General features: G+C 28.5%; 1 protein-coding gene across 1 annotated transcript; it reads right to left on the bottom strand.

Annotated features, from left to right (window-relative positions):
* Positions 1-2,739: 2,739 nt before the first annotated feature.
* On the bottom strand, positions 2,740-12,850 carry LOC129960628 (uncharacterized). The gene is made up of 2 exons (XM_056074171.1): positions 12,714-12,850; positions 2,740-5,301 (listed from the first exon to the last, which is right to left on the bottom strand). Exon 2 carries the CDS (start codon positions 5,279-5,281, stop codon positions 3,047-3,049), a length of 2,235 nt encoding a protein of 744 aa, XP_055930146.1. The 5' UTR covers positions 5,282-5,301; positions 12,714-12,850; the 3' UTR covers positions 2,740-3,046.
* Positions 12,851-22,139: the final 9,289 nt, after the last annotated feature.

Here is a 22,139-nt window from a genome sequence, read left to right as displayed (position 1 = left end):
CATCAGAAAGGGATTGACAAAATTCAATCATTTTGAATTCTAGTAGTTTCTTTCCAAGATTTAATTCTTGAAATTGTCCGCTGTTTTACGTAATATTTTTATGAGACTTTTCTTTTTATGATTAGCTGTAACTTTCTTGTGATTATAATTTGGAGAATTTGCCAGTTTGCAAATATTGAAGCCACTTTAAAAAGTTTTGACGGATTTTGGCAGTTTTTAGGTTTCGTACCAGGGTAGCACAACAACCCGCACAATATTGTACAATATTTTTCAATATAATACAATCCTATATGGATTGTACAATATTATACAATTATTATGGATTGTACAATATACAATTATTATATTATACAATTATTATGGATTGTACAATATTATTAAGACATCACATCATTCTATATTCTACAATAACTATGTGCTACTGGGGCAATGGGTTCATAACTTTTGGAAAAATCACTTAAAAGTTTCACACAATTGTTTACAAATTTGAGAGGAAGAGTAATCTGATTTGATTTTAAGTGCCCGGAATGACAATTTTTTTGTGATAATAATGTTAATTATTAACATTTGGAATTCAAATTCTTTCAGTTTTAGTTAATTTATTTTAAAGAAAATTGTATTTACTTTTGATTAGAAAACCATATATTTGCATCTGGCTTGCATAGAAAAGCCTTCTAATTTTGCTTCTGATTGAAATAAAACATCTAATTTTACACCTAAATAGTTTTCATAAATTCGAAAATATTTTGTCATTTCATGAAATTTGGCACTATTCTCAAATTATACAATGTCAATCCTCTTTATTTCTAATCCTCTTTATAAGTTTCTGCATTTAAACAGATGTTATTGGGATATTAAGCATATTCGAAAGATTGCCAAGTTGGAAACACGAAGATTCGTTGACAGTTTGATCTTAAACCCGAGCTTGAACAAACTCTGGAAGCATTTATTTACAAGCTGAAACTTTATTTGAATCGGCCAGAAGGAGAGCGGTATTTGTCCGGAATTTTCATTTCGAGACAGCCAAATTTTAAGTTTAGACAAGTACTATTCTTCTTTTCTTTTTTAAAATTTGAAACATATTTGACATAAGTGAAGGCTGAAATCGTACTACTTTTAGTCTCAATGTTTAGATATGAATTTATTGAACCGATTTATATAAGTTGGAATTAGGAATTGTATTGATCTTCTCCTTGTAGAATGTGATCCTTGTAGAATGTGAAGGATAGTACTGATTTTGGCCTTAGTACTTAGGTCTACATTTATCGAACCGATTCAAAAGAAATGAGAATTTGGAACCATACTCATCTTCTCACCGATTCAATTATAGAATATGAATAAGCAGTTCTTCCTTAATTACCAGCTAAAATAAATTCCGATGAAAAAATGTTTTACTCCTTTCCTTAATCAAAAATTGTCATAACTTTAAATCCAACAAACCAGTAATTATAATTTATTACAATAAAGCAGAATGGATAATATATTTTTCGTAAACATTTAAAATAAATCTGATACACATCTGCGACATAAAAACTTAATTTTTCTTTCAATTCAATCATTACCAAGATCAGCTTAGTGATTTTTGAATTATTCCTTAAAGAATAAGAAAAGATTTTGAAAACGAAGTAAGCATATATATAAAAAGATATTTTCTTTCAAAAGATGTAAGAAGTCTAATCGGTTTTCAGGTACATAATGTATTCATAGGCGTGTTTTTATTTTGACGTCTAATATATCTTTTCTTCTCCAAAAATTTTTAGAAGTTCATTATTAGGTTTATTATTATGAAACGGCAATTAATTTCAACGTGCAAGTAACTTATATCATATTTACAGACATTTAGCTTTCTACAGAATAGCATTGTTTGTGCGTCTTTTTTTAGATACGACTTTTGATCACAAATGAGATCTTTCAATAACATTTTACTGCGATACTGCCTAATAATTTGAAAACATTGTTTCATTTAAAAGATAAATAACACCAACAGTTTCATGGCATTACATTTGTTTGAAATATATTTAATATTTGAAATTTTGATTTTACCATTCACTAGAGAATATATATGCAATGATATGTTCAATGAAATTATTAAATGACTGTCGCTGACGGAATAAAAAGCAAGCAAATTCCTTCAAGCTTTATGCTTTCGTATTTATGTTTAAAAACATTTTGAATGCCAATTTTCACAGATGATATACTTAATATTTATTTGGAATGAATCAATAAGATTACGTATTACTGCTACAAAGAAATTTAGACATTTAAGGAGAAAAGATTATAAATTCTTAAATGTTATGCCTTGCACATTTCATTCTAGAAGAAAATGATTTAAAAAAAACAGTACGAGTATGCTTCTTTTATTTTTACCTCAATAGGCAAATGAACCAGTTCGATAGTTATTAAGGTTGATTTATTTTCAAAATATCACTTTTCAATTCATTCACTAGTCTCTAAATGTTAAAAAGTTAGCCTTTATTTTTTATAGACGAATATTCAGGAAACATTGCACTATAAGAGACGCCAAACAATCTTTTTGCAAGGTGAAAATTCATTATGAATTTTTAAAATAAAATGTTTTATTTATATGCAGACTTATTCTTCATAATATTTTCTGCATGAACTTAAAATTAAAAAAAAGAAATTCTTAAACACTAGATGATGTGATAAGAAATTACTCATAACAAGATTTCCTTCAAGGAAGAAAATTATTTTGAAAAGAAAAATTAGAATCACATCTCTCTTATCTAAAATCCAAACCCTCTAACATTCATATCAATTTTAATAACATGAAACACCAGCATATATTTGATTTTGCATGATAAGAAAGCATTGCTTTTTGCAGGAATAACAAAATTATGAACATATCTGATAATAAGGTACAAAGAAACTCTCATATTGATATGAATCTTCTTTAAGAGAGTTATCTTCTATGGCTTTTATCAAGTAACGACTGTGTTTTGCCATTTCAATTATCACAGAATTTTTACCACTCGTCGAAATGAAATCGAAGGAAATGGTGAAAGAAAAGACACCATTAGAAGAAATATTATGAATCTTTAGGAGAAGAGATTTGTGTCTGGGAACGATCTAATCGATGGACAGATCCACCTTCTTCAGCAAAAGCATCTAGGGCTCCTTGCCTTAGAAGGGGGAATCGTTTCAGGGATGGTGCTTGCCTTCGTTCGGGCATGCTGTCTGATCGAGCTTTTCTTGGTGAAAAAGTCAAAACAGTTGGGGATGTCAAGGGTGAAACTGACTTTGGGCTTAAAAATCGAGGGGAAAGGGGAGGAAGTAGAAAGGCATCATCAGAGAGTCTAGAGCTTTCTAATGAAAGCTGCGGTCTTTTAGGGCTTCCTGATGATTTGGGTTGCGATTTTGATGACTGGATTTGAGCAGACTCTAAAGAGCTATGCTTTCGGGGACTTGATTTGACTCCTTTACCTGTTTGGTCGGGTTCTAGTGTGATTGAAACTTGCTTTCGTGTCGATTCTGAAAATGAATGCAATTTCTTTTTAGGAATTTCACTTTTTAATTCAGATATTTCTTGCGATTTTCTCATGTAATCATTGGTGTTTTTATTCCCAGAAGTTGTTTCCTGGTCATAATCGAAGCACCTTGGGCTTCCGCAAAACACCAGTGGTGAACTTATATCCTGAGATGATCCCATCGAATTGAGGGAGCTGACGTTAAAGAAACTAGTATCAGTTTGTGACAAAGAAGGCTGAACGCACATTTTAGAAGAGAATGGATTAGAAATAACAGAATCCATGCCAGTATCTGGAGAATTAATGCTAGGCTCAGAGCAATCAAAAGAAAAATTAACGGAAAAATTGGGGGAAATCGGGCTACCTTCCGGAGAGTGTACTTCAAGAGATTCTGATCTATTTTCTGTGTGAGGTATTGCTGTATGACATGTTGCCCACTGTTCTACCGATGAAGTATTCTTGCATTCGATGGGTAGAGAATGATTGTCAGGTATATACGAAGGACTTTCTTCATTTCGTTTAGTTGAGTCCTCTGTTTCCAGAATAATTTGAGGAGTTGAAATGCACGGATCAGGGTTAAGAAAAACACTATCATCCAACTCAGTGGATAAAAAGTCGTCATCGTTATCGAACGACTGAATTTCGCTGCGTTGACTTGTTTTAGTATATCGACTTTCATTCGAATAAGCAGGTTTAAGAGGAGATTTTTTGTGTTCTTTCATGTCATCATGAATCTTCAAGGTAACGGCCCCTTGAGGAAGATAAATATCAACGGACATTGAGCCACTTGAACTTGTAGCACAGGATATTTGCAAAGGCAATGTCTGAATTCTACTTTTATCAGCTGCTTGCAAAGTAGTATCTGGTACTGTTATGGCAACATGAGATTCCTTGCTTTCGTCATCATATCTATTTGATCTCGGGCAGTCCATAGAAACTGCCTGTCGATACGTGTCTGGTGCAACCGAGAGCAACTGAGGTTTCGACGTACCGCTGATAGTTTTGAGACCTCCTCCGTAAGTTGTGCGTTGAGATGGTTGAGGTGTACTAGTTTCGAGTAGCATCATTGCTTCAGGAAGATTATTACCATTGGCATCTCTTAGATTTTTTGCAAGACTTGGTTCAGAAGGACATTTGCGAATTTGCTGATTTTTGGCGTTTGGATTTTGAAGTTGTAGTTTATTTGTATCGACACTATTCTGTAAATATTTACTGAAATTTACCAATGCCTGTGTAACAGCAGTTCTCGTATCACCAGCGTCCTCACTAGATCTTTGCTGGGATAAAAATCTTTCCCATGATGCTTTGCTGGATCTCCCAGACGGCGTACTTCCACTTCCTCCGGATACGACATGAATTCTGGTTCTTTTAAACCATATTGGTACAATCTTAGCTGCTGTATCTCTTGCTTCGAACGTCATAACACAGGCCGCAACAATAGTGAAGCCACCTATGCCCATAACAACTGGACCAAAATAGGTAAGACTTCCTAAATGGGAATCCTTACTTTCATTTTTTACCCATACTGTGGTGTTGCCTTTTGTTTCTTCTACTCTCGATAGGTGATCAGAGTAAAACCCAAGGGTAGCCATCCCAGCTCCAACTACAATAAACAAGAAGCCTGCAGTCATTGCTTTACAAGCAGACCATAAACACTTGTCAGTTACTTTTCCTCTGACAGCCATGACGTTCCAGTTAGCTCGTGCTGTTTGAGTAGAAGGCAGTTTTCCTTTACTTTCCGAGGATGTTTCACCACTAGATTCTTTTTCGTCGTTTCTCTCTTTACCTTCTTCCATTGCGTCCCCTCACTGATTATCTAAAAAATGAATGCAATGCATAGTCAATAGACATTTAATGTCAAAATTCCCGACATAGCATAAATGTGCTTTTGTTAATAAAAATAATTGTGCTTCAATAGATTGTTATGCATTTTCAATTAGAAAGTATGCCTTTTAAACTTAAATATAATATTCATAGTCTACTGTAGAACATCGGAAAGCAGGTTTAATTTAAATTATAATTTAAAGAAAATGACGGTATTAAAACTTATTTCAAAGAAGAAAAAAAATACATTTATTGTTTACATATGTTAAAATAATAATGAAGATTCATCTATTCAATATAATCAGTGGTGGATTTTGGACTAGGCAAATTAGTCTACTGCTTAAAAACACTGCAGCAAGATGGCTATGCAGACATGACTGTTAAAAATGTTATGTGCCAAGTTACCAACTAAATAAATAAATAAGGCAGATTCTGTGAATTATAAAATATTAAAATAATATAAACACTTTTTTAAGCATAATTAGTCAATTTACGATCTTTTACCTTACGTTTACTTTATTATCAAAATATTTATATACATTAAGCATTTGTTTAAATAATATTGTGTAAATACAGGAAATATTATGTGGTATAAATAGCCATGTGCATAATAAATAAATACATATACATTTGCACAAAGTTATTCAACTAACTGCATTAGCCTGAAATAAATAATTTATTTATTGACTAAATTAAAAATGTGTTGAAAGATGAAATTAATTGACTTTCTTATTAAAAAAAACTGCATAAAGCAGCTAAGTGCCTAAATATCCTAATTCTCGTTTTAAAGTAAAAAAGACTCTAATTCATTTTCCTTAAATTCTTTTTCAATAACTAAAAAGAAAAAAAGTTGCTGGCCATTGTGATGACTGTAAAATACAATTTAATGTTGGAACCATTTATAGTCCATAATAATGCTCCCATTACATTCGATAATAAAGTTTTTCAGTCAACAAATTTTAAATTTAAAAAAGAATTTTGTTCAATAGTTGAGAAGAAGGATATAAAATAAAAAAGAATGATATAAAAAACAATCTAAGCTAATATACTTTCTAATAGAACAGTATAACCAGATTCTTCGCTTTTAGAGACAGAAAAAGGAAAAACAGACTAAATGTGTTTAGATCTATTTTACATTTCACGAATTATAGAGCTGACCTTTAACTGATATTTGATATTCCAACTATTCTATTGTAAAAGTATAACTTCTGTTACATTATAAGATCATTATTGATTTCCAGTATTTTGAAAACATTAAAAAATCAATGTATCTCCTCATCTTGGGAAAATGGAGTTCTAATAACACGCTTCTCTTTTTGTGAGACACAATAAAATAATACTTAAAAACATATTTTCTTTATTCAAAAAATTCGACCGAACTTAATGATGAGAGTGGCGCACTGGCTAACTTAATGATAGGAAGCAGAAATGGCAGTGTTGCTAAGTCATTAGTTATTAGTTTAATTAAATGATATTTCGATCAATTTAGTTAGGTAATTTATCCGAAGATATCCACTCAGGCGCCAAGCCCATGTCATAACCACAACGCAGTATAAAAACAGGGTACATGCTCTGTAATATGATTCTAATTTAAGCAAAGTCTATGAAAATTTGACTAACTAACTATTAAACAGGTTTCCCTTGTTACCCTAATAAGTTACAGTGTAACATTGATAAAAAATTTTTGCTATATTTTTTAAAATTGCGAGTAAATTTTTTAGCAGAAAGAACATTTAAAATTTTTTGGATATGGTTATTTAAACCATATCAAATCAGATGAAAATAAGTTTAATTTATGGAAGTGTCTGTTTGAATTAAGAGGAAAGTTGTATAGTTAATGACGCCTCTATCTATTTGATGTGTTAACACATTGGTAACAGTAATAGGATGGATTCTTTTTTTATTGAATCATATTGTTTCTGATATATTTTACACTTGTTAAAAAGCTTTTGTAATCATTCCATCAGTATGAGCATTCTAATTTTTATTAATATTACAGTAAATATTTTAGTTTTCATTATAATAAATGAATGATATTTTTTTAAAAGAAAGGACAAAAATGGTGCACAACTTTTAAAGTTTCTTTTTAGCTATCTATGACGATAAATCTTAGATTTTTTTCGGTCTAAAATTGTTTGTCATGGAATGAAGTTTTCTAATTTTACTCGACTGATAAAATATTTACTAGCCTTTAAATCTTTAAATATCTTTATTGGCAGAAAGTATCACTTTCTATCTGTACTTCTTGTCAGAAGTTTGTCACAAGAAAATGATGGATCATTTTTGTTTGCCACAACTAACTTAGGAGAAGAAATAAAACAATAATAAATGGATTGAAATTTGACATTTATTCAGAGATAATATAATAAAAAAAAGCCCTTATTTTAAAATTTAGTTTGCATCAGTATTAATTAAAAAAATCCTAAAGTATATGTCTAGTTCTATATTATAAATAAAAGAATCGAGAAAAGCAAGAGAAACGGTACTACTAAGTTATAAGAAATTCTTTATTGCTATGTATTGGTTATGTGATAAAACCAATTAAAAAGCCTTGAAATATTTTTAATTCCGCATATTCCAGAGTTTTTTACTTTTATTTCTCAAATATGTATAGAAGATTCTTTAACCATTTTGTTGTTTGAGGAATGAGGTTTATTAGCACAAATATATTAAGAATTTGTAGAACAATTATTGCTTATTATAAATTTATGAGGTTAGCGAACAGCCATTGTTGGATTAATTGTGTAACTCCAATAATGTTTTTCGTGGAAGAACTGTGGAACTAAACAGGAGAATTTGACATTGTCTATAGAAAATTTGCTGATGAAAAGATGATGAAGTGAAGATTATTCTGATCTTCACTTCATAGACGTCAGCATTTATCGCCGATCAGAATGCCAGATAAGATATTTCTTAATATTTTCGAAGTTTAACCAATATTTGCTGTTATATGTAGAATATTTTTCTAGCATGTTTTTTATTTGAAACCGCGGCCACACTTTAAGAATTTTGCTTATAATTAATGCTCAGCTTATTTACAAGCGATATTTTGAAAGAAGAATATACTTAAATGCATGCGATATTTCTTATTTTAAATAATAAGCAATTGGCAGACATTTTTATTCTAAAATATTTGCTTCCTTCTTTAATTATTTCTCGAAATTATTCTAAAAATGTGTAAATATCTGCTGTATGATATTTTTGCGAGTTAAGTCATCTGATAATTGGAACTCAGAAATTTCCCAAAATCAATGCATTTTATGCTTGAATTAGATAATTCATTAATACCAATGTCTGAGCGCATGATCACAGAATGAGCTGATCAAATTAAACATTACAAGAGAGAACATTAATTAATTGCAGAATTATTAAAAGATTAACGGTAATTGCTAATGAGCGATGAATTACAGTTTATAATACCGATATAATAATTGCATCTTATTAATTTTCTCTTCAAAATTCCCAAAAGTCTGTAATAATACAAATGCAAGAATATCTTCAGTAATTTTCATAGTATTAATGTTTCTATAAAAATGAGATCATTATAGATTTTGGATTTTTTATAAGATGCTTAGTATTTGTTGATTTTCCAAGTAAAAATGAAAAGTTAATTGAATTATTATTAGCTTAGAATTTTCTTTCTAAATACAATTTATTAGCCTAAGGATATACGACACTTTTTAGCAGTTGTATAGACTCTATATAGATTTGTCGTAACATAAAGCATGTAACACTAAGATGGCATTTTAGTCGTTTTCTTATGTTTGTTATAATAATAATAATAATAAAAGTAACATAAATACAAAAATAATTATTCATTTTGCAAAGCTGAATGAATAGAAAGATTAAAAAAAGAAGTTCTACTATTGTTAACAAACTTTTCTTAATCATGTTACTACAAAAGGCTTGTTTTGTAATTTTAAAATAAATCGCCGAGAAAAGCTTAAGATAAAAAGTTGATAAGATGGAGATAAAAACAATTTATTGAAGTATTTTAAAATTAAAGATATAAGCTGCAATACATTTTCCGTATGAATAAAATCACTTCATGTTTATTGAATGCATGACAACAAATATTTTATTTAATGTTTATAAAACCTATTTAAAATATTCAGGGTTTAAAAGATAGATTTCATTTAAAACAATTGTTGATAAAGATTATAATTATCCTTCATCCTTTTATGACAAGTTACAGATTCTTATTTAAAACAAAAATATTATTATCTGACAGTATATATGTATAAGAAAATAAAAAATAAAGATATTATTAAGCATGAAATTTTTAGTTAATTCTCAGATTTTCTTTACCTCAGCAAACATATATTTCAAGAGAACAAACATATATTAATACATATACAAAGCTTATATTACAAACATATATTTCAGCAAACATATATTTCAGCAAACATATATTAAAACAAAGATAGAAGAATCACAATGAAATAGTATTAAAATGTGATTTATACATTGATAAAATGTGAAGTCTAGAACGAAATAATACATAACATAGATAGATAAGCTTAATGCATAATAGCATAAATAAATGATAAAACCGTTAAAGGAATCGACATGCAAGATTATGGCACTTATTGCTTCTAAATTCAACAAATGGAAATCACTGACACACGAGAAGAAAAAAAAAAAGAGTCGAAAAGCACAAAACTAGAGAAATATGAGTAGAATATTTATGGAAAGATCATAAATTCAAGAACTTAAAAGGAATAAGGTATTGCCTCAGTATATTTCATCTGTCATCTAAAATGCGAGGACAAGAAATATGATAGCTGAAACTTGAGAAGTGATGATTTATTAAAAAACCCAGAAGTGTTTTGTAGATATTCAGAAAGAAATATTTTTTTAGTTTTAAATTTACAATCGGTCATAATTTAAGTCTTTTATGCAAAAATTTATGGAACATAAATAAAAGTAAATCAATCACAAACTATTTGTGTTATTTTGTGAGTAGTAAAAGAAAATATATGGAGGCATTGTTTTAAAATATTAAATAAAGAGATTATAAGATAGTTATGAACATACATAAATGCAAATAGATTAATTTTTTTACTAATTATTAAATAAAGACGTTTGATAAAATAAATTAATTGAAGAATTTAAAAGAAGGAAATCTTAATTGAAACTAGAATAATTCGTATGTCCTTCTCTTTCTGCAAAAGTTTAATTTCAAATATCTAACTCAATGATATCTTTATTAAAAATAATGGAATACCAGTATATTGCATCGACATGTAATTATACAAGAATCAAATTACAGTTTCCAAAAATTTATGAATATTAAAATGTTATTTATATAATTTTAGAATTGTACAGTTTCTGAAAAATCTAAAACTCCTGGAACACAAAATGTAATCCTTAAATGAACTCGAAAGAAGCGAAGAAAGTTTTGAAATCAAACAATAAAGATTTTCTTAACTAAGTATGTGAAATAATACTTTTATTAATCGAAAAAATATGTTTTTATTATTCGAGTCCATTTAATGTGATCATTAAATGAACTTGAAAGAAGAGAAGCAAGTTTTGAAATTAAACAATAAATATTTTCTTAATTGTGTGAAAGAATACTTTTATTCATATTCTAATTTTTAAATAGAAATAAAGGGCATCAATCTAATGAATCTGATAGAAAGTATCATGAGCATGCCAGTATAAAAATAAACATTTTAAAGCAAAATTTCTGCTTCAACATCTTTGTAAATTCATAGAATTCGATAATGGAAATAAAAAAATGGATAAAGCAAATAAAAAATTGATAGATAGTAATAAATTAATTTTTTCATTTATTTATTGAAAAATATTCTGTATTTTTATTATTTAGAATGTATATGCGTATATTATTTGAATATTTTGAATGAATACGTATATTTGAAAAAGTTATTATTATATTTTATTAAAGTTACTAAAATATTACCTGAAATTTATGCATATTTTAAAAGAAGAAATTAGGGTGTGGTTGAATGCATATATATATATATATATATATATATATATATGCATTCAATCACACACACACACACACACACACACACACACACACACACATATATATATATATATATATATATATATATATATATATATATATATCAAATATGTTGTGGAATTTATTGAGATTATATATTTGAATAAATGGTATATATATTTATGATGAAAAGGTGCTATGCACAATTTTATAATGTATCATTATGTGAAAATCAAAATTATAAATATGAATCATAACATAATAATCAGCAAAATAAGAGTATAATAAAAATATTATAAATTGTCAATAATAGAGTCACCCTATCTAGGTCGATTCTGTCTGCTGCATTTTTTTTTTGTATAATCATTTTATGATTCATATATCATTTTTTTTAATGAAACGTTTTTGGCTCAATATAAATGGTTGAAAAGCCTATGTCTATATTATACTTATGTTAATGTGTAAGTTGTTTTCACTCTCAGATATGTTTATGTTTTTAATTATTATTTTGTCAGTGAAACATATTTCATTAAATATTAGTTTACAAGTATTTTGGAATATTTAAAAATGCAATGTTCTTTAAAAATTTGAAAGACAAATGATATTATGAAGGATATTCTGCAATATTTGTAAATATGAAAAATAATCATTACTTTATTGTAGATGTTTTATGTTTCTCATTTTCTTAGAAATGAGGGTGGGGTGTACTTCAGCTGTCCTTCATTGTGAATACAATCTAAAATTAATTAAAAAACTTCGAAATTCTTTTCTCAGTTAAATATTCAACGCTATTTTTTACATTTCCTTTTAACAGATTTAATTTAAACTTATTTTAAAATATCTTATTATATTCAAGTTAAAAAAATAACACTAATTATTCGCTAAAATATTATGAATAAAAGAAGTAAAATAAAACACGCATTAAATGTAGCAAATGTGCAAATAGTGCTTTCTCTATTCAAAATAAAATCAGCTGATTGAGACGAACTCTAGTATTCAAAATTCATCTGGCTAAAAACCACCAAATGTCTGATTTGAAGAAACGATTAATGCTCAGCGTAATGCACTGCTTTGAAAACAGTAAATCTGTGTGTTGAAGAAGTGTGAGAAAAATAAAGCGCCTCATATAAAATTCAGCGGCAGTCTAATAAATTAACTGCAAGCGAAAACAACAGTTGGGATGCTCAACAGGTTCCTGCGGAGAGAATCCCAGAGGAGCTTCCGGTGAAAGTAACAGGAATGGGGAAAGGAAAAACGAACACATCAAAGGATCCTCATCTTCAGCTTTTGATTTTCAAATAATTCAATGATTTTAATATAAGAAAAAACATCAATTTATTATGAAAATAATTGGATCTATTTGAAAAGATGCTATCCTAGAAGATGGATGCGATCAGGATTGGGTGAAAAGTGTATAAATTTTTTACCTTTGGAGACACTCATCTAAACGGTTGTGTGGGGCAAACAGGATGATGAATTCTACTTTTTAGGTTCTAATAGACTACATATTCAAAATAGTTCTTGTTGAAAGATTGTGCTCGTGGTGAAGATGGCTGACGACGAACAATCCGACTTTTCTCTATGCTTCCTCACTTTACCAAAACAGAATATGGATCGATTTCGGAGCTTGCGCAGACACTGACTGCGCGACTTGGTCGATGAAGGCAGATGAGTGGGTTTGAAATGCGTGGGATCTGGTCCTCTGTTATACCACCACAAAATGCAATTTCATCTTTTAGCAGCGTAGCTTTTCGGCTGAAAGCTCAGCCGTTTTCAGTCTTAAGGAGGGAGAACAAAGACGTGGCTTCGTAATGGATTTGATTCCAGAGTTTAAAAAAATGCGGATTTTATTTCTACGGGGAAAAATAAACAAAGGGATTCCGAATTTTCGGGGTAAATAAAGGAGCGGTAGTTTTCCTTTTTGTATTCTGAGCTAGTAAGGTAAAATAAAAAGTACAGTTTTAGGAAAATGCTTTCCAAGTCGAAGCCAGTAGTTGAAATATTACTGCATAGAAACAAAGATATAAATTTAAAAAAAATTTTATATCTTTTATAAAGCTACAAAATTTATTTTTGCAGTTTTTGAATACAGTAATTTTATTATGAAATTTATTACAGCATCAATAATTATTTCAGGAGTAGAATTTGTTTCCGTTCTTTTTGTTTCAGACTTCTAAAAACGTTAACACCATTTAATAGACAAATTTTTTGAATAACTTACGAAAAAATATTGTTTAGCCCATTGCAGATCTTGATAAAGCTTTTGAATCCGAAACCCAATTCAACAAAATAATAAAATGATGTGGAATGAATGTACTCAATTAATCAGACTCTAATTCTTCCGAATTCCTCAACGAATTTCAACTAATTGATAATCATTTATTGTTTTTGTAAGGGGATTATTAGTAATTAATAATCTTTTTAAAATGTTGATGTTAATTTAAACAAACAAATTAATTAATATCTCGCATAAACGATTCAAATAGAGTATTCAAAAAGATATTCCTTGCATGGGAAAAATTCCCAAAAGGCTCTGTTTGATACTTTTTAGAGTCTCGATAGTAGAATTTAACTTCAATAGTCATTGAAACTGTTACTGATAAAGCTGAAAAGATGTATTATATACACATTATTTAGGCATTTTGCAGAATAATTGATACTGTACCATTAAAGCTCAAAATCGCCATAAAATTCTACTATTTTCCCAGATAATGTTTCATTAACGCATTCCAAATCATTCAGATTCAAAAGTTTGATTTTTTTAAAATTTGCCCTGTTCTCTTTCTTATCTGTCAATTTGTACCAGTGAAAGATACACAATATTTAAAAATTAAATACAGCTCTATAAGAATATAACCCGACTCGAAACAATACTAATTTCAGATATCCCCAGTAGCACAGAAATATTGAATAATAGTGGGGATTGCGTGGAATACCGAATGCCGTATGAACAATATTGCCAAATAAGCAACAATAATAAAAATATATTGAAATTTTTAAAAGCACTAATATAATATTATTTTGGACCAAAAATATACTCGCGTTAGTTATAGCTTAGTAATACATTCAATTTTAAATTTTCTTCCAAAAAATTAGTTGTAAAATTTTTTAGTTAAAAGCTAAATATCGTAGAATATTATACAATGTTGTGAAAATAACATTTAAAATTCTTCATGGATCAACAGTAAATAATACTGTGCAAATGTCATTGTAAATTTATGAACGTTGTGATGACATTATTGTAAATTATGTAGTATCATCAACTATAACAATAGAAATAACAGTTTATTACAATGCAAAATAACAGTTAATAATACGATATAACAATTTAGTGTTCATTGTTGTTTGTTTCATATGAAGTGATCAAATAACCTAGATGCATTTTTTGATATTTTGATTCTCTGTACTAATTGAAAAAGACAACATTTTCTTAAAATAATATCTTAGCTTACTCATTTGTATAAAATGAAATGAATTAAGGTTACTAAAATAAAAATAATCAATTACTATATCAATAAAAAAAATTGGTTTCGAAAATTCTTCACCCCTTTTTAAATACCAAAGAAGACAAATTTATTATGTCTTTATAGCAATAAAACATTTAAAATTGAAGTTTGAATATTTATACATATTTCAGATTTTAAATTTGTAGTAAATAAAGACTTTGTCTATTTCATAAACAAAATGCTGCCACTGAAAAAATAAATATACTCAAAAACTTAAATCTAGTGATACCTCAAGAATATTGAAGAAATGTAAAATAAAATACTAAAATCTGGAAGAAGTTTCCTTAAAAATAGGTTTATCTATGAAAAATCTTATTTTTCATAGCTAAACACTCTGTTTGCTAAAACACTCTGTTTACGCGACAAAATTGAAAAGACTATTTCTCATATTAATCTGCGTTAAGGGCCGCAGTGGCCTGGTGGTAAGTTCCCGGAACGGAGAGCTTCAGATTCAAGACCCGATTCCACCGAAGAAAGCCGTGTAAGCTTGTCTGGTGCACGTTAAATCCGTCGGGTAGAAGTTCCCGCTCATTGGTGTGGTGTGGAAGCATCGGGAAAGAGTGCCAGCTCAGGTGTCACCCTCGTTATCTGACCGTGGTTCAAAATTAAGATGTCCGTCCCAAAATGGCCCTAGTGTTGCTTTAAAACGGGACGTTAGTATGTATTTAAACTAAACTGCGTTAAATGCTTTATTACTTCATTATCTTTTTATTAAAATGTGTATTGATTAATATACGAATTTTGAATGTATTCCCAAACTGAAATGAAATGTTTCTACTAAAATCTCAACAAAATAAAAAAAAAATTTTAAAAATTAAAATCCAGAATTGAGGTTTAATCGAAATCTTTAGTTCTCTGAAACACTCTATTTACGTGACAAAAGAATGAAAATTTTATACTCAACAGCGTTACATTCTTTACCACATCCTTTTTTAGTGAAATACATATCGATTTATGCGTGAATCAGTGAATATACCCAGAAACATAAATTAAATGACTCCACAGAATCTTGATAAGAAGGCCCTAAAAGATATATACATATATATTTTATGGAGTTCATTTCTGCTCTTGATAAGGTAATCGAAATTTAGAGCGATCATGAGAAGGAAAACTAATGCGAGGGCAGATGAGATTCATTGCTTTTTCAAAACGAATGGACTATTATTTTTCCGATTTACAGCTATTCTTGTTGCTTCCATAATTACTTTTAATTGTCAGTATTTATTAGTAACCCGAAAATACTTCAATAATATTCGTATCATAAAAACGAAACATGCTGGCAATAATCAGTATTTATAAGTAATATCAAAATGCATCAACAATATTGGTGTCATAAACAAGAGAATATTCTTGATGAAGCAATCTTAAATGGATTTTTGATAGGTTGGGCATAAAATCTGTGACTCACTTTATGACGAGGGTGAGCCAATGCGTGAATTTAATTAGCCAAATGGTTCACTCTTGTATTCATATGTCCCTTTCTAACAATCGCAAACTTAATTTGTGCACTGTAAAATAAATAATAGAAAAAAGTTATTATACTGCTTTATAAACATTTTGTATGTATGTCTCATCGTATTAACCCTTTAAATCTGAATTTATAAACATATTTTTCTCTTTATTTTCTGCTAAAGTGAATGGAACAGATACTGAATAAGGCAAATTTGTTTAAATTTTTTTTCCTAAAGGATTTTTAAGCCAGGAGTGGGACATGATGATAAGATAACCTAAAAAAAAACTAATTTTGTTAAGAGCTTTTTAAACTAATTTTTAAGATTTAGTAGAACGTGTGTATCCCATTAGGTGCTCAAAGGGTTAATAGTCGCATATATTTCAAATAATACATTTGTTAATGTCGCTAAATAGAATGGATAAAGATCTGATCCGTATGTTTAAATCCAGATGTTATTCTAGATGGATTCTTTCAAATTCTAAAATAAATCAAGTCTTACCAATAAGTGCGATATAAAACACTGCAATAATCTCTTATAATTAGTTGTTCTTACTTTTTTATTCATTATTATTTTTAATAATTTGTTGCCTTAATACACCTTGATAAATTTTCGATCTTTTGAAAGGTCAGGTAATAGATTTTTTTTTTCAGAAAAATTAAAGATGTCTCGTTTTAAATTGAAGAGAATTGTTGAGCTTTTTCGTAGCAATGCTGTTTTCTAAGAACTATCTTGGACGGAGAAATCTATATGAATTATTACAGAAATGGCGACACCAATTGAAACTTTTCTAGAACTGAATTGAAAAAATACTACTATGATTTTTTAAATTATATATTTTTTTATAAATGATATTAAATGTAAATTTTGAAATTATATTTTTGGCTAAGTATTCTGGGACATTTTATTGAGAAAATTTGATCAAATTGTTTCACAGCATTCTTAGAAGTTTCGTTTTGGAACATGAATATTATATTCAATTAATTAGAAATTAATTGAAAAGTTGACTTTTCTGCAATAATTTCAGGGCAAATTATTTTACAATAAATACATTAATACTGTTTTGAAATTCAAAATTTTACTTTTTCAGTGATATCAAATTCCCTTCAACGTAATTTTGTCTTCTGTTGTTATTAATCCTTTTGAAATTTATTGCAGGCTATTTTGAAATGCAATAACAATAAAACTGTAATCTTCTATTATTTTTTGAAATTTCTGTTTCATATGTTTTAGAATTTTGTTTAATTAAAAGAGTTATTTAACAGTTCCTAAATAAACTGAAAAAAAAAATAATTGATATAATACTCATTTTCATGTGACTACAAGTGACAAAGTGGTCAATCAAGTGGTGTGGTATAGTAAAATAATTGTGTGTTTTATAATAACTTATATAGAATTAGGTTCTTGAAAATATTATGCATGAAAATATTTAAAAATGCCAATTGAAAGAATTGAAAAGAAAAAGAAAGAAGGATAGAATATTTCAGTTGCCTTCTCACAAACTTTGAAAATGATAGATTCTTTATTCTTAATACCTATGGATTACGTTTTTGATTGTGGAATTAATGGTTTCATCTAACATTTCACTTTTTCTTAAACATTAAATTTGGTTAATAGTAGTCATTTTTTTTAAAATTCATCTACTTCCTTCTCAAAATTAGCAGTTTATTTTGTTTAGAAATTTCAGTTGAAAATTATTTCTTCGGATAGCCTTCATTTCAAATTATCAATATATAATATGACAATAACAACTATTTTAAACAATTTGTAAATTTTATAACTAAAATGAAGTTTGAACCGAATCCGCCTAATAATTTAACTAATTTCTGATAACAGACTATGCAATGCTCCAGTAGGAAAGAAAATATCAATATTTGCATGTTTTTTTTTTTTTTTTTTTACTTATAACAACTTTTTTCATCAGAATTTTCGTTTCTAAAATTTTATTTTGATGTCAATTTTTAAACTAAGTATTCAAAAGTGAATAAATAACCCATACTAGCAATGGAAAAAATATCATAATATAATTATTTAAAATACGTGTGTTTATTACTTAATAAAAGGATAATTATTATTTTGTTTTTCATAGATGCATTCTTAAAAAGATGAAAAATCTCTAATAATTTTTATCTATTCAGTTGCAAATATATAAATGCTAAATACTTATTTTAGAGATTGACTGTTTGTCATTTATATGGCTTCTACGACTTTATAAACTAAAAGTAAATTTATCAATCGGCTTTCTTTATTTTGTGCAATCCCAAAATCCATCAAATTTCTTAGTTTACAAGTTATATTTAGGAGATCATTTTATATCTTCATATATTTAATAAATTATCATTGCCTAGTTACATGTAAACAAAAATATAATCGATTCACTTAACTGACAGCCTCATAGAAAACTTATTAGAAGCATGTAATCAAAAAAATATCTTCTTGCACTTTATGCCGTGCTTTGACATCATTTCCCTGCGACCAAATGACCGGACAGCAAGGGGAGGGGTATAGACATTACGGGAGCCAATCATAGGGGCCCATAGAGACAAAATATAAATGCTTCCTTGGCTATTTTTAAAGCTAAATAAAATGAGGAATCAAAAGATAATATCATGCACACATTTGAGCCACTCATGACGAATGGGGACGAAAATGTCATATGATGTATTAGGCGCCCTTCATTTTACTCGCCACTGCAACATAATTCATAGCAGTATTAATAAAATTTTGCTTCATATTTTGTGCGGAGCACATGAGTATAAACTCATTTTCTCATTTTTAGTGTTTAATCTCATTTTTGTCATTTTTAGTCTTAATATTTTTTAGTGTTAGTTTTAGTTTAGTGTATATCTCATTTTTAGTGTTTAAAACCTGCCCGGGTCTATGTCCGTACATGTGCTGGCACACACACCATCTGGTTCAAAATATTCAAAATAAGTGGCTTATAGACATAAATTCCATTTTACTTTATTATCAAAGTTTTTTTTTTTTTAAATTGCTAACTTATTACAATAATGGATTTTGCATTCTTTAACGGAATACTCTAAAAATGTACACCAATAGTGCAGTTAATAATTGCTGCCTGACGGCATTAATACCGGTTGCTCCTTCTGTCCACAATCCAATAAAATGAAACTTAAATATGAGACAGAACTACAATTAAAGTCAAACATTAAGCGATTATGTGATAATTTTCATTGTGTCTCTCCTAAGTCAACTTTCACTATTATGTAAAGAATTTTTTATTTATACTTTCAGCTCCCATATGAAATGTTAAGACAGATTATATGACAGATATCCACATGAAACGAAATCAAATGGAGCAATTTCGATATATTTATATAACCATATATAATGTGTGGCTTTTGAAAGCACATTAATGATTGTAAGCATACTTCACAATGTATGACATGAAATGAATCCTCGCATTGATGTCTGTGCAAATCAAAGGAAGTTACATAAGGGTAATTAATATGTACTCAAAGAAGGCTTATGTTTAAATTTCTGCCCTTAAAATAGTTTTACTTGCAATATTTATTTACAAAGAAGCTATAGCCATTTATTGTCAAGGAAATTGTTTTGCATAACCCAGTAAATACAGCTATTGATAATTATGCAAAAAGTTTCAAGTAACTCTTCTATCCTAGTGGTTTCTCTAACAAATTATAAAAAAGAAAAAGATGGCATACTTTGTTTGTCGTCACAGATTTTATATTCTGTTTGTTTTCCATCATACAAAGTGTGATTCTTTTTGCTACCCATCACATTTTTACAATATACACTCTCATATATATAAGTTAAATCATTTAGATATATTTTTTAACTATGCAGAGATATATGAAATTTAAAATATATATAAATTTATTAAATATAAAAATAATCAATCAGAAAATAAATCCAGCCATTCTACTAAAATCATTAATAGGAGATATTTCACAGAATTTAGATTGATGTTAGATTAGATGATTAGATTGATTTAGTTTCATATGATTTTCTGCGTACTCCGCTGAAAGACGTATTTCTAGAATTTCTATGCAAAGAATCCTGCTGTGATTCTTTTCATTCATATTTTCCAGGAAGGAATGCATTTGAAGAGATCTGTTGAAAACACGAGGCAGAATATTTTCTCAGGAATTTCCTCATGACATTTAGCCTTTCTGCAGAAAATCCCTAGAAAATATTTTCCTTTCAGCGGCACCTATCTTGGAAACTGGTTTATAGGCGGAAAAGCTTTTTGAATCAAAGTGAGCCGTGAATGCTAGAATTTTGAATCAAAGCGAGCCGTGAGTGACGGCTGCGTTAAATTTAGAATTTTTTTAAATTCTAACACTGAAAGACTGATTTTACTTTTTAAAGTTCTTTGAAATAAAAGTACTCTAGATCTGAGAGAGTAAAAATTGCTAAATTTCATGTAAATTGAATCGGATGAAAGATCAAGTGCATAGGGAAAGTACTCCTTCATGGGTGGGGGATGTCATCATGATTCATTCAACATATGTGTTTACCAACAAGCAAAATTTGTTTTTTGTTTAAATAAATCATTCGTTACTGAAAATATTTATCATATATGTAACAGTGTACTTTTTACATTTTATTCATACTTCGGAACATTTAGTTCAGTTCAGTTATAATAACGTCCCGTTTTTAAAGCAGCACTAGGGCTATGTTGGGACAGACCTCGTAATTTCGAAACGAGGTCAGATGACGAGGACGACATCTGAGTTGTCAACACCTTTCCAAACTTCCACACCACGCCAACTGTAGGACGACGGATTTAACGTGACTTCGCAACGTGAGAAGGCCTTCCATAAATCTTCAGTGATAATTACTGCCATTTGGTTACCATGACTATTATTAAATTTTAATTATATTTCAGAATGAAATTTTAAATTTTGCCAAATTTTAAATTGTGCATAGTCTATAATAATATTTTGAAGGCTTTAGTGGAAAGGATGTGCGGTGTTTATAAAAACATTTTCAACATTTCTTATTACTTTTATTATCATTTCGTTTAGAAAATATTCTTTATTATTAGAAGTGAGTCATTGCTGCACACAAGGAGCTGCATATATATATATATATATATATATATATATATATATATATATATATATATATATATATATATATATATATATATATATATATATATATATATATATATATATATATATATATATATATCATATTTGAATTTTACAATAACATCCAAGTTTCTTTCTAAATTAAAAAAAAATTAAAAACCTACATGTTTTAAAGGTATGGCTGTTTCGATAACTTTTATATTTTCAGAGAAATGATTCTCGTTCTGCATAGATTATCTGGTAGTGTCCAAAAATTTAGTGTAACGAGATAGTTACTCTGAATAAAAACACATATCTGGTTTAGGGTAACTATATTTATTTTCTGTAGTTGACTTTCTCAACTGAATAAATGAAACAAAATGCTATGTAAAAAATATACGTCATTGTGAAAAAGTTAAAAAATAAATAATATCATTATATACATTTGTATTATTATTGGTGCTATTTTTATTATTACATTTTATTATTTGTATTATTATTTTTATTATATTTGGTTAGGAGATTGCTGAGCAGAGTCATTGAAGAAACGCACTTATACTGTGCATGACAGGATTATCAATTGCTTATAACTTAGTGAAGTTCTTTCGAACCAGTCAATTGAGACTTTTATAAAATTCCAAGAAAGATCCAAACGGATTTCTGAAAATTGAAAGACTAAAAGTGTTCAAAATTGGGGATATCAACAAGTTTAAAACCAGAATACCATAGAAATTGCTTTAGAGCTTTCCTTTTAAAAATTAACTAGAATTTGGGTAGTTTTCTACATTTTAAGACATTAAAATTAGAATAAACACACATATCTATCAGCGTTAGAC

This window comes from Argiope bruennichi, chromosome X2, assembly GCF_947563725.1.
Source record: "Argiope bruennichi chromosome X2, qqArgBrue1.1, whole genome shotgun sequence".
Taxonomy (NCBI): Eukaryota; Metazoa; Arthropoda; class Arachnida; order Araneae; family Araneidae; genus Argiope; species Argiope bruennichi.
Note: the sequence above shows the minus strand (reverse complement) of the source record. Positions and strands in the feature narration are given on the sequence as shown.